At 34.6% G+C, this 13832-nt stretch overlaps 1 protein-coding gene across 7 annotated transcripts; it reads right to left on the minus strand.

Moving 5' to 3' along the window:
* Positions 1-1085: 1085 nt before the first annotated feature.
* LOC124183731 (choline-phosphate cytidylyltransferase A-like) lies at positions 1086-11720 on the minus strand. 7 transcript variants are annotated; one of them, XM_046572631.1, is made up of 9 exons: positions 11571-11720; positions 9246-9477; positions 8340-8448; positions 7293-7409; positions 6730-6881; positions 5874-6095; positions 5081-5260; positions 4542-4678; positions 1086-2468 (listed from the first exon to the last, which is right to left on the minus strand). In XM_046572631.1, exons 2-9 carry the CDS (start codon positions 9363-9365, stop codon positions 2279-2281), a joined length of 1227 nt encoding a protein of 408 aa, XP_046428587.1. In that variant the 5' UTR covers positions 9366-9477; positions 11571-11720; the 3' UTR covers positions 1086-2278. The 7 variants fall into 7 exon arrangements, with proteins under 7 accessions (XP_046428587.1, XP_046428593.1, XP_046428588.1 ...); XM_046572637.1 differs by having other exon boundaries at positions 5093-5260; positions 11571-11719; XM_046572632.1 differs by having other exon boundaries at positions 9246-9470; positions 11571-11711.
* Between the last annotated feature and the right edge of the window lie 2112 nt (positions 11721-13832).

Here is a 13832-nt window from a genome sequence, read left to right on the forward strand (position 1 = left end):
AAATGAGATGATCCACCCTGACCGTCTGCTTTTGCCAATCTTCACAGTCAATGGATGCTCTTCTACATCCAAGAAATATGTGCTATGCTAGCTAAACTATTGTTATAACTATGATTTTCATTTCATAATTTGCAATCACACACGGGTGCATTAAATACAATCAATGAATGTTATGAACGACGCTGTTACAGGAATAAATTGATAAGATTCAAGTATAAATAAAAGTACGATAATAATAATAATATTAATAATAACAATCATAATAACCCAATAGCCTGTACACTTAAAATTTTGAATTAATAACCTTTTTGCATCTGGACGAAGATCGCGGTTATTTACGGACCTTGTGCGCTTATGGACAAGTGATTGAACAGTAAGAATATGTTATACTTATCCTGCATTGACGCACGATGTGTTATTTAACGGTATTTCGCAGTCGTTCTAATTATACTATTATATACTTTGCGGTTATTCATGAACTATATAGGTATATCGTATATACGAGTACTCTAAACCTATATATATTTACCCATCTATGCAGTTTACAATTCATAACAACAATAATACCGATACTGTATGAATTGGAATTATTGTCATTGTTATAATTACTGTCAGCATTTTTATTGATAATTTCAACGTTGCTGCATTATAATTTGGTCGGTTTATTATTATTACAGTATCATAGCACAAGTTTTTTTCACCACATTACAGGGTCAGGGGTGCGTGCATATTTATGCTAGAAAGGATTCAGGATGAAAGAAAATTTTTTATATAAAATTTATATATAATGTGTGTGAGTGTACACATATAATATACGTATATTATTTTATACATATTACATAACGAGAGAATAAATATATATAGCGTTGAGAGCTTTATTAATTTATCTATACTATAATATAATAATATAGTTATTAATCACGATTTAAAATTAAAATAAATTAATTTTGAAACGAATAATTTAAGTCCGTGTAATATAGTAATTTGACTTATTTATTATCGTACAACATTTTTTGAAGAAAAAATTGAAATAAACATTAGCAGGGCTCAATATCGTTTGTTATATATATATATATATATATAACATATATACACATATATATATTTCCTTTTTCGATGCATATTGCATTTGTGGTCGTTTTTTTTTTACTTTCTATCGAAACCCACGTACAACGAAACTTCATTCGCGCTGCACCTACTATACTGCATATACCTTATATTTAATAGCGATAGACAAAACTAAGGAAATTAATAATTATATCGCCCGAAAACGGTACGTGTGTATATTTCAATCGTAAATAATCACTTTTACATACTTATTTTTCCCCTCTCGCTCTCTATTTATTCATTTCTGTTTCTTTTTCTCTTCCTACATCTCTCACTATCTCATTTAATTACAGCTCATAAGTTGAGACTACCCAGAGAATCTTATATAATTTGTAAAGCTGATTCACCCACTGCGTTATTTTTATTACTATTATTATTATCATCATCATGAATGTTATTCATATTATTAATATCAAATTGTAAAATAATTTGCTCCTTTCGCTTGGTTTTTTTTTTTTTTTTTACTTATAATTTATTTACTCTTTCACAACATTTTTCGAGGCGGTTAATGTTTTGTTGTTCATTCTCATTTATCGACGGATCAACGAAAACATTTATCCAAATATTGTAAGAAACGAAGTTAATAAGAGTAGATAGTGGAAAAAGGTGAAGTGATTACAATAAAAAAAAAAAAAGAATCCAACGCAAATTTGAATCGAGAGTAATCCTAAATTTGTCATAAGCAAAAGATTATTATTTGTTCGTTTTTCAAATTTTTCTCTCATATTATTGTCTGCATATTTTGTAGAAATAAAATTTGAACGAAAAGAGGGAAGGAAAACAAAAATAATATTCATAAATTATTACAGCTGGTATGTTTTGCACACGAAAATATAATAAATCAGCATCAACAACGTGGTGATGGTGTTTATATACAAAACGTAGACTGACTGTTAATGAATTTTGATAAGCGAATCGCATTTGCTTCTTCTTTCTTTCCTTCTTCTAGTACTGTATTTTTCGGAAAGTTTATGTTCGATGTATAATTCTTCACGCTTTACTTTTGTTCCAGATGTGAATTCTGGTCAAAGTAACGAAACAATGTAAATATTTAATTCAGAGGAAAAAAAGGGTGAAGGGTATATACGAAAAAAAAAGATGAGAAAAGAAAAGATTATATAAGTGTAAAAGTCTACAATGCAAGATTTAATCTCAAAGATGTTTTTTACTGCTATTTGGAAATGTGTTTCGACGTTGCGTGATCACCATTTCCATTATCTTCGTTCTTGACGACGCAGACGTCGCTGTTCTTATTATTATCGTCAACGTCGGCGTCATCGTCGTCGTCGCTGTAATCATCGCTCGTGAAGTGATTGTTATGTAAGGCAAATTCATAACGTCCCGTCTTCTTTGGCGGAGGACTGAAAAATAAGAAAAACAGGATCAGGCGGAATCAGAAATGGAAACAAAGTGTTTTTTGAAATAATTTCTAATAGAGTACAGAGCTGTGACAACTTCACAGTTTGTTATGACATATCAACAGATTGTTACGAGTAGCCATACTAATTTTTTTAACTCTGGCCATATAGACTCATAAAAGTGATTTTTGCAGGCTGAATTTATGGGAATGAAAGGATATTTAGTAAATATGTCATGCAAAAATTATTCCTTCAGTTCGAGTCGCACAATCTATGAATATATTGGTTTTTACGATAGACTGGTCAGGCCCTTCCGAATTTGGATGAAAGAATCAAAATGTCCGCTGTTGAAACATACTTGGAGTTTTAGTTTCAGAATTTTTAGTTCAGCTCTACGCTGGTTTTCGGAGCTCCTTGGATGTCAAATATTATTTCACACGAAAGAAAATAAAGGCAAGCTCTGCTTTAGTACAATTTCACCTTCAAGGCAGTTCTAATAAACTAGAATTTGACTCGCGAAAATCACTTGTATGTGTCTACATGTGTTACAAAAAAGAAACAGATATGGTTAGCTCTTAAGTAAGCATATATTGAAACTAATTAATTGATTAAGTCGTGCAGTCAAGCGAATGTAAATATATGCGATTACAATGATTACTTTACTGTAATTCAAAGTAACTAATAAGCATTTCGCTAGCGTTTGAACGGCCATAGGACGATAAGAATAGTGAATCGGTTGTACTAATTGGTACTAATAAGATACGTTGATCCTGCAAGTTTCAGATCTTTATTTACTTTGGTTCCTGAATAAATCGAAAAAAATTGAAAAACGGAATAAAAAAATTTTCTCAAAAAACCGCTTGACCGACTTGAATAAAATTTGGTCACATTATAGAGCTATATAAAGGCTATAATGAAGAAAAATAACAATTCATAATCTTCATAATAATCATTTGAAACTGGCAATTTTTCTCGAAATTATTTTTTTTCTCTGTGATAAAGTTTTCGTACAATTTTGAAACTTATTTTTTTTATACCTTTTTCAATGCAGAATAACCTCTCAAATTCGAAGATTATGAATTGTTATTTTTCTTGATTATAGCCTTTATATACCTCTATGATGTGATCAAATTTTATTGAAGTCGGTCAAGCCGTTTTTGAGCAAATTTTTTTTCCTGATTTTCTATTTTTTTCGATTTATTCAAAAACCCAAAGTAGATAAAGATCTGAAACTTGCAGGATCAACGTATCTTATTAGTACTAACATACCCTTAGATGATGATTCAGATATCCTTCTGGGACCGATTCACTATTCTTATCATCCTACGGCCTTTCGTTTCAAGATGTAAGCTTTCAATTTAAATTTCGTAACTGTGTGAGTTTTTCAGAATTATAAAATCTTTAAATAAACGAATAAGGTAATCAACCATTATACAGATTTTTTTTCAGTTTATTGACTTTTTCATGTTCTTCAATGGATTTCGTGACTTTTTACAAATCTGAAAAACTCCTACCAGTATATGAATAAACCTACAATTAATCATGTAGGGGAAGCCACATTCCAAATTTTTTATGAGAATCACAGATTCTTTAAATTTTTTGAACTTTCTCAAGCTTTTCCGCTTTTGTAAAAGCCGTGTAAGTAAAAATACTCCGTGAGAATAGTGTTAAAAAAAAAAAAAAAATTTCAAGCAGACTACGAAAAAGCGACCACAATACAATATCAAACACATTCCACAATACCAATTGTTTGTAAAAAATATATACTAACGGATTATCATAACAAGCGGCGCGTGTTAGTAGTGGTGTTGTTGTTAGGTAGTAGGTGGAACATGGCGAATTGTAGTAAGGCGTGTTAGTGAGAATAGATGCGTGTAAACATTGGCAATAACGCAGCAGAAGTGAGATGTGATAGTAGACAGACAAGATAAATAGACATATTGCGATAAGTTTGTCGATTTAATAGCAATTTAAACTTTCAAAATCAGCGCTGCAGTTATTTTTTATTTATTCATTTTTTTTTCAAATTCATCCCTTTTTTTCAGTCAATCGATCAACTCCAACGCTTCGATGTACCTTGTCTGATCGTCGTCGTTATTTCCTCCGTTACTGTCACTGCCGCTGCTGCTGCTGGGACTTCCATCTCTTTTTGGACTCGCTGGTGGCGAAAGGGCTTGCATTAACCGCCCTTTACTTTCGTTCCATATTGTCGACTGCCCAAATAAATCAAAAAGTAAAAAAATATTCAGATCATTTCAAATTGAAATAATTCGATCCAGAAAAAGATATGCAGAAATCTTTTCAAGACAATAATAAACTTGTTCGAAACAGAAAAGTATGAAGAAAAAAATACTAACTAAAATAAACAAGGTACTTTATTTTTATTTGAAAAAATTTTTTATGGTTTTTTAATAGTTTTGACGGATATTTAGTTTACTTTTTTTCAGTTTTTGTTCGTTCTTTGCAAAAATGAGATTCACTTGAATATCGCTTACGTAAGTTGACGTTTATTCATAATGTATTCAATTGGTAAAAAAAGATTCATACAATTGGTCGAAAATTAGTATCACTATTATGACTAGGGTGTAAATAGTGCGTAAATAAATAATCCATACAGAAATACCAACCAGACGACCCTCCCTTCCGAATAGCAATAGAAATGCGTCAATGAAGTCGCGAGATTTCTCTTCCCATTTACTTATCATGTCTACTCTCTTCTCGCCGATATTTTCCATGACCCTTTTACCCTTGTCTTTAAGATCATCTATCTTGTTTTGGAGGCGAAACTTTTTTTCCTGAAACAACACACGAGCGTATTAATTGCACATTTTGTAATTGAAAACATCGCAATTCGATCTTTATTCAAATAATTGAATGATTTTGTTTTTATAGATCTTGTTATCTAAGTAATTCCCCAGCTGCTTAATCGATGGAATTCAAAATTTAACCAGTCCCAAGTTAAGAAGAGCCGCGCCAATTGAGACAAAAATAATTATTATCTGTTCATCTATCCTAAAAATATCAGCAAATGAATGTTTTTTTTGTTTACTTTCTTGTTACATGAATCACTTGAGAACCATTAGATCGATCGAATTTGAAAATTAACCAGTTCTCAGGTAAAATAACCGCGACGATAGAGACCAAAATCAGTAAAATCAGTTTATTCATTCTCGAGATATTGTCAGATGAAAATTTGTTCATACATAGATGCAGAATTCTCTTGGAAAATGGTAGGAGGTGATTCTGTCGATCTGAAAACGTGAAAACCTAATAAAACCTCAACTTTTCACTCCCGGGATGATTTCGACAGCTTCCCTCGTTCTTTTATTTTCCATAGATAGAAGAGCGGAAAGCGGAAAGTATTGGACTGTGAATTTCTGTTCGCTCGAATAGATTTGAATCGCTTACGCTTAAGAAGGATACGTTGAGTTCCTTGGCGCTATAGCCCCTTGCCAAATTCCTCCTCACATAAATATCGTAGTCTTTTACTATCCTTGCAACGATATCGGAGGTGGAAACACCCTCCGTTCTCTCGGTTGCGACAAACATTCCCTTCCGCTTTAGAAAGGCATACAAATCCGAACCATCGTCGGTCATGTAAGGTATGTCATCATGGGCGACAAAGTCGATCTGAAAAACCAAAAAATTTACTCCAAATACTGTCCAATTACACTCGGAGAAAAAAGTTATGTATCGTTGAAAAAAACACACATATTTACAAATTCTTTTATTCGATTCAAAGCGAAAATGTGTTCATAGTAATCCAATTTTTGTTTGATTGTGTGGAATGAAAAAAGTCAATTTTTTTCATTATACAGGAAGTATTTTTCAACGAGGTAGCTTACTTGAAACTTTCATTTCGGGTAGATGTGTAGCATTCCATGCCCACTCAACCAATGTCGGATGCATACCAAACTATAAAACAGTACACCAAATGGAAAAAATCTGAAGATATTCAGGGTACCGTTGTGGAATTGAGACAATTGCATACAAATTTTTGAATAAAACAGAAATGGTGAGGGTCCGAAGTTGGTTGATTTCACGTGGAATGCCTCATATATAACAGTCACTGAGAGGTATTGGAAAAAAAAAAAAACAAACGTGTATTTATAGTAAATGAAATATGAAATGCTTGACATTTTTTTTTTTGATTTTAAGATGCTTTATTGAAATTAAATTAATTTTTGTCCAAACGAAAAAGCGTGGAAAGGTCAACTCGTTTTGTGATAAAAAATGGTGTGGTTGATTCAAGCGAACAAACTACCTTGTGTTTAGTTAAGAATTCGTCGTCCAATTCCCACGGAGCATCTCTGACGACTTCGTCGACATAACGACAATGCCTAACAGCGTCGTATCTTTCCGAGTCTGTCATAACTGTTCGCCCCTTTTTACTGTGCGTTAATTCATCGCTGCACACTGCGACAAAATGAAAAAAATTAACTTTCAGTATATTCGGGTATTAGAATTGGCGTGAAAGATCAGAAAACAGGCGGGTCACGATATCGAGATTCCAAAGACACAAAGATCTGGTTTATATAATTTTTGAAATGTGAAAAGTTGAAGTATGATAAAGTTAGAATCTATAATCTTCAATATAGCATAATTCTGACGATTCTGTATTCTGGTTTTCCATATTTTACATTTCTACGTTTCGACTTTTCTGTACTTGGACTTTCTACATTTTAAAGATTCTGTCAAACGGATCTTTGCATTTTTGAAATTTTTATCGCAACACTCTTAATTTTCTCATCTTCCAACATTTTTTCCCCACACCAATCAGTAAATAAAAACACACACACGTTTTGTCCTGATGGAAAAAAATCTCACCTCCGACAATCAGATAGACGTTTGGGAATATGTTTTTTGCTTGCATAAGCTGCCTTGCGTGACCCTGATGAAAAAGATCATAAATACCGTCTGCGTATACTCTCACTCTTCTGGGTGCTGAAAATCGAAATTAAAACCATCAAAAACTCTCGAGAAAATGAGAGAAACATTTCGTTATGCTTATATCAATTCCAATTCACAGATAAAATATATATTTATATTTTTGTTATCGAAATAGATATCGTATTCTCCATTTTAGATCGTAATTACAGTTTAATGAAGTTAACGGATCTTAGTGTTGACACAGATGATAATTTTAGATAAGAATAAATAATATGGCGATGAATCATAACCATTATTATTGTCAGCTAATTGGATTCGACCTGATTTCCTTACAATTTATAGATGCTGGTAATTATATATCTTCAAACTTGATTTCCTGCTTTCTCTGTTTATTAAGGAGGTTGACTGGATAAAAATCGATACTTTTAATTATTTTCATTACGAGTCAGTCGTACATTGATCATTTATTGAATCATTGTACTCGCAAGCTAAGAAAATATCTTTGAGAATACAAAAGTAGAAAATACTGAAAATTCTAAGTTTAGATATCGATGTTTCTTTTGAAATCGCTTCAGAATTGTTGATAATCTAGTATATGCGTTCGATTTCACTCTCTAGGATGACCTGTTTTATCCACAAAGTATTGTTTGCAAATTTACTGAACTAAATTTTCATTTTTCCAGTAGTCGATTCAATATTGCAATTTAGAAATCGCTATCAACATTTGTGCAACACTGTACTCTTGTAAAATTGAATATGCAACGATGCCGGCATGATAAAAAAAGGGTTCTAGTGACTTGGTAGAAAATAGTCTTTTGAATAAAACTAATCGTCGAGGCATGAAATTGACCGAATTTATTACGGTTTTAGCTACTCAGGGTTTGAAAAATCTTAAGCAGATCACGAGATGTTTTAATTCTCCAAAAAACATGAACCAACAAAAAGAAAAGGGCAACGATTTCGGACAGTTACAGTAATGAATACCTTTTCCATATTTGGCCGCTTTCAATGTGATACGAGTTGAGTAATCGCAGGCGTCTCTTTCAGCTTCTGCCTCGATCTCGTCGCTGAAAGGCGCTTCCTTGCATATGGACTAGGAGAAAAAAATTAGAAAAAAAAAAAATTTCATCAGTTTTGGTTCGGTTGAATTTGTAACATTCATAAATAATTTCTAATGAAAAGAAAGAACAAAAACAGATAGAATAAACAAGAGAATTGAAGAGTGTATATAACAGCTATAAATAAATCGCACATCGGAGCTTGACGACAATCACATGAACATATTGAATATTCATTCCAATGGTCATTTTATCGCCAGATAAATATACATATTGCTTAATATCTAACATTGCAAAATGTTGGCTATGAATAAAACTCAACAGAAACGCGTTTGCAATGCATGTATAATATATCTAGCCAGTGAGCTTCGGTAAACAGACAGAATGGCAACTGCAACGATGACTGTTTTAAATATTTAGACCGTGCCAATAACAGTTTTTGTTTGTTTCACTGTTCGATAAGAACACGTTAACAATTTAAAGTCACTTCAATGCGTTTGATGAAGTAAATACGCAACCGTTCTACAAAGTAAGCACCAAGGAAAATGTAGTATTTGTTTTGTTTTGAGCAAGAAGTTCCATCCGAATTTCGAACCAATTCGTTTTATATTTGATTTGATTAAGAGGAATTGAAATCAGTTTACGATAATGATACTATAATCAAATATCATATTTATCCCTTTGAACTTAGAAAAAGACTTCTTATCAAGGAATTTGATCATTTTTCATACATGAAGAGTATTTTTGCTCTAATTTCGCAATCAATAGAAAAATGAACATGAATGTATAGTATAAAGTATGTCTAGATTTGAAAGACAACAAAATTGCATACCGGATGAGCAGGCGAATCTTCCCGGGAACACGAAGCGTCGTTGACTTCATTGCGATGATTTTTTTGATGTGACGACACTTTATTAAGCATCATTTCTTCTCTCGTTCGCTTTCTTGACATCTTACACTTTTCGTCGTCGTCGTGGTTGTCTTCAACTTAGAGAGACCTTGTCGATAATCTTTGCTACTCTTTTCTGCATGCGCTGCGCGTTACAATTTGAGGTTTCTGAAAATTGGAATAAAAATTTCGAGTTCAGGCAAAAATTAGAAATAAAAGCAAAATACACTCGGTATCAATGACTGAATTTTGTATTGAACAGAAAAAAGAAAAGTAAACAATTATCGCCATTCAATGATCGGTCAAAAAATCGTTGCTGTTTAACTGCAATATTGAAACGTATCTGTTAGGTGAGTATTAATTCTGTGATTTTTAATAAATCAAAATAAAGGCAAAGAAATATTAATTAAAGAATACGGGAACCTCAACGATTTTTTTGGCATTTATCGTTATTTCCGCAAACGAAGGGCAAAGTTTTTTTCATTGTTCATAAATTGTCACGAATTCGAAGAAAAGTTAAGCTAGATAAAAGTGACAAATAAAACTAGCCTGACAATTTTATTGCGCTGTTAATACTATGTTGTTTGGAATGTAAAACTAGCGAGGAGACAAGCATGCAGTGTTTATCGTTTCGTTCCAAAATCGCTGGCACTATATGTGCAATAGGTTGGCCATGGTGACACAACATTATTTTCTTCCATTTCTCAAACTTATTATAGTCATTGGCTGCTCTACAATGACAGTGAGATTGATAAAAATAAATATAAGGTAAAAATAAAATGATAGAGGTACAAAATTGAAGAGGAGAAAATAAATTTAAAGGATATTTCAGAAGACTGAAGAAAAGTGAATAATGTTATGCAATCAGAAACAAGAACATGAGAAAACTGGACAAAAAAGGAAAGAAGATTTAAGAAAACTATCGGGAAAAGAAGAGACGAGAATCAGACAGCAGTCAGAAAGAACAAATAAACGTACAGGAATTGATACAGTAAAATATCGAATCGAATTAACAAGACGAAAATTGATGCGTAGAAAATAAGAATTATCGACGAAAGGTCCTACGAATTAAAGAAACGATGAGGGAAGAAACATAGAAGATAATCGACAATCAAGTTATTGTTAGGCATGAAAATTTTGAATCAGAATACAAATGATTAGAAGAAAATGAAAATGTGAAAGAATTGAACAATAAAAACGAAAGAACAAGAAAACATTGAACTGCAATTCAAATTTCCCGCGCCGAGCATCACGCCACACACAGACACGTACACACACGTGCAGCATACGTCATACGTGGAATAACCTAAAATCGGATTCGCACAACATTTCGACGATACACAGAAGAGAGACTATCAGCGAAGGTAGAATTCGTTGGAGCGAATCGAGGGTAAAATTGGACGACAAAAATGGGAAACCCCTGATAAGCGTGAGCCATTTAAATTTCGAACTGCGTCGTCTGCAGCAGGGGATTTCCGATTATCTCACCGTCTGCTAAACTGTTCTCGTAGTTCGGAATTTCGCGTTTCAACAGCGGGGGATTCCGAACGCGTGACGATGGCAAATCTGATCGACTACAACAAGCTCGTGAAAAACAGGCTTGCAGGTCGCCGCCGGTGATGACGTCTTAAGTGAGAAACGCAGGCCCCCGGTAAGATGTAAAAATCAGGAGCAGACAAGAGGCAGGAAACGGAATGAGGCGTCTGCTGCAAACCGCGCCAAATATCCTTGTCCAGTTCAATTTTTCAATTAAAAATATTCGCCCCGCGCACTGATTCTAACCTGTACTAACGAATCCGGCCGCCGATAATTTCGTTCAAAGTAAAACCGCTGCCGTGTATGAAATCCTCAAATGAAACACGTAGACGTCTGGGACACGCCGCTGTCACAGCAATTCGACTGCCTAAAGTCACGAACTAAGAGAGGCCTGGAGGAAGGCGAATCGACGAGCGGATTCCGGCCCGTCGAAGAGAGGGAGAGAAAAGAACAGGATACAGGATACGCGAACGGTGGACAAAGGATACGGTCGTTGGACTTTGCTGCGGTTCATATATTATGACACACGTCGATATGTCACTGATCTTCTACCGAATCAACGGTTTTAAAAAAAATATATCCACGTATAAATCTTGTGCATCGAGAAGTATGCCACGGTATGATACGATCGATTTAATTTCTCTTTTCATTCAATTATTTATACCTAATCGTGTTTGACTTTGTTTTGTATTTTGATTATAAAAATTGTTATTGTATTTTTTCACCACTGACAATTCATTTAACAAAAAATTGCGATCCTCAGCCCTCGGGAAAACCACACACAAATCGTGAATGCAGCTTGGACCGTTCCCCATTATCAGCTGGCCACACAGCAGCAGGCAGTTGGTTAGCAGACGCCGCTGTCCTGCCCCTCAATTCTACTATCTCCTCCCGCTCTTCCCCTCCCCCCTCGCCGCCGGGTGCCATCTAGAACGCTTCGCTCAATTCTCGAGCCAGAAAATCAGCACGAAAAAGCGCCACTGGCAATATCGTGTGATGCGCGAATGCGTTGCGCGCACCACGTTGGAATTACGGTGATCTTACACGTAGTCTTTACGCTGGTCCGGTGCGTACATTGAAATATATAAGAATATATTTCAGTGCGCGTGTACTGATGTGTGACGTATCTCTTTCCTCGTGCATCTAGGTCATATGATGCATTTGGTTGGTTTTTTTTTTTTTCAACTTTTTCCCCTCATCCAAGCTGTACCCAAATTTGTTTCCGTCAAGCTCCTACGCGCGTTTCGATTGAAATGGTGGGAGCAGCGAGCGGCGTGTATTCATGTGTGCGGCTTACATCACTGCCAACGAATGAATCTATCCGTGAATCATCGTGACAGCGTGACGCAAGTTGTGTCAAAATATGCGCAACGTATATGTGCACACTTATAGGTTATATACCAGCAGGTTGTACTCTGTGTACTGGCTCGGCAAATAGATGTACTCACGGCCTGGTTCAAGGTCGTGAGTTGAGACGGATCGCATGTTCATTGGAATGCCAATTTTCATCTGAGATCGTGTTCTAGTCCTTGTCGAATTGTTTGACGAATCTTTTCAAGTATACCCCCCAAAACAATTTCAATTAATGCAATAAGAATTGCCTGATTTCTTCAGCTTTTTATCTCAACTCTAACACATGACGTCGAATAATGACCACTAAAACCTCACAGTTACAGATTTTTTTGAATATTATTGCATTTGTAATAAAATATACACCGAGGACGTGTCCAAAACACGTGTATTTTAAACGGGGAAATTCACCCTGTTGTCGGCATGGGCTAGAGTTGAGATAAAAATCTGAAGAAATTAGGCAATTGTTTTCGAATTATTTGATATTGATTTGGGGGGTATGATTGAACAAATTCATCAACAGCTCTGATCCACTATATCGAAATGCTGAAAATATTTATCGCTTTACTCTCGTTCTTGAACCATTATTATTATCTCCATGCACTTATATTTACAGTTTAGAATTTTAGTTCTGTTGAAATTGCGTCACTTGTGTGCCTGTACAAACTGAATACGCAGAATGATCAGCATTTGTATCGCAGTAAATTGAACTGCCTTGTTATATAAACAAAAATTGTCGTTTCCTTTGATTTCAAACATTTTAAAATGATCATCGTGATCATTTTAGGCTTACCAATACCATCCTATCTTATCGACATGTTTCCCTACGTGATTTACCATCCATCAGTATATCTGACGTTTTATCGACGCTTGTTACTAAAATGTTTACTTAAAAATGACGAAAAGTATCCCCGAAAGATGGCGTTCTACCAGCAATATTTTAGCAATTTTCTATAAAGTTATATTAGTATAAAGAAAAAAAGTTTTCGAATGGTCGGCGCAATGTTGAATGTTGATCAAAACCGGAAGCGTGAGAGCAAACGGCAGAGGGAACGGCATATGAATAGAAGAAGACAGCGATAGAAAACAGAGAGAGGAGCGTTTGTTATTTATCTTTTCTAACCACAAAGACGTTTTACATTTCCGCTTTAGATCGAAATTGTGGCGGAATTTCCTATCACTCGCTAAAGGATTTCTAGGTATTCGCGCTTTAAAACTCTCGCCAAAGCGGCCGGTGAACATTTTACGATTTAATACTCTAGCGAACGCCGAATGCCAAAGCTAATGTCGTTTGAATTTTTTTTCAACAGTTTCGCACGATATTGATGCATTTTCGACTGACTGAAACTTGATTCGACAGCAGGGATATTAAAATTCACGAATAGAAAGATTGCAAAACTATCGCAACTTGAATTTTTCAGTTATCCCGAGGGGATTCTAAGAAAGTTAGAAAATGCGAAAAAATGTTGTTGAAATTTGAGCGGTTGTAACCGTTTCCTGCCAAATTTTCAGATAGTAATTGACTGCACAAGTGGGATTCGATAGCCGAAACAACCGGCACAGCAGAAAACTTAAACCTTCAATTACAATATCTCAATAATGTTCTGGCTTTCGGCGTCTGAAATCGGTGATGCACCGATCTGA

This window comes from Neodiprion fabricii, chromosome 5 (assembly GCF_021155785.1).
Source record: "Neodiprion fabricii isolate iyNeoFabr1 chromosome 5, iyNeoFabr1.1, whole genome shotgun sequence".
NCBI classification, from domain to species: Eukaryota; Metazoa; Arthropoda; class Insecta; order Hymenoptera; family Diprionidae; genus Neodiprion; species Neodiprion fabricii.

Bases quoted from the DNA above. Each gene is read 5' to 3' on its own strand.
- LOC124183731 (XM_046572631.1), bottom strand. From the start codon at position 9,365: ATGTCAAGAAAGCGAACGAGAGAAGAAATGATGCTTAATAAAGTGTCG. The intron at 7,410-8,339 runs GTATTCATTACT...TTCGATTTTCAG, and splicing joins AGCGGCCAAATATGGAAAAG to CACCCAGAAGAGTGAGAGTA. The intron at 2,469-4,541 runs GTACATCGAAGC...CTTATTTTTCAG, and splicing joins AACGACGACGATCAGACAAG to TCCTCCGCCAAAGAAGACGG.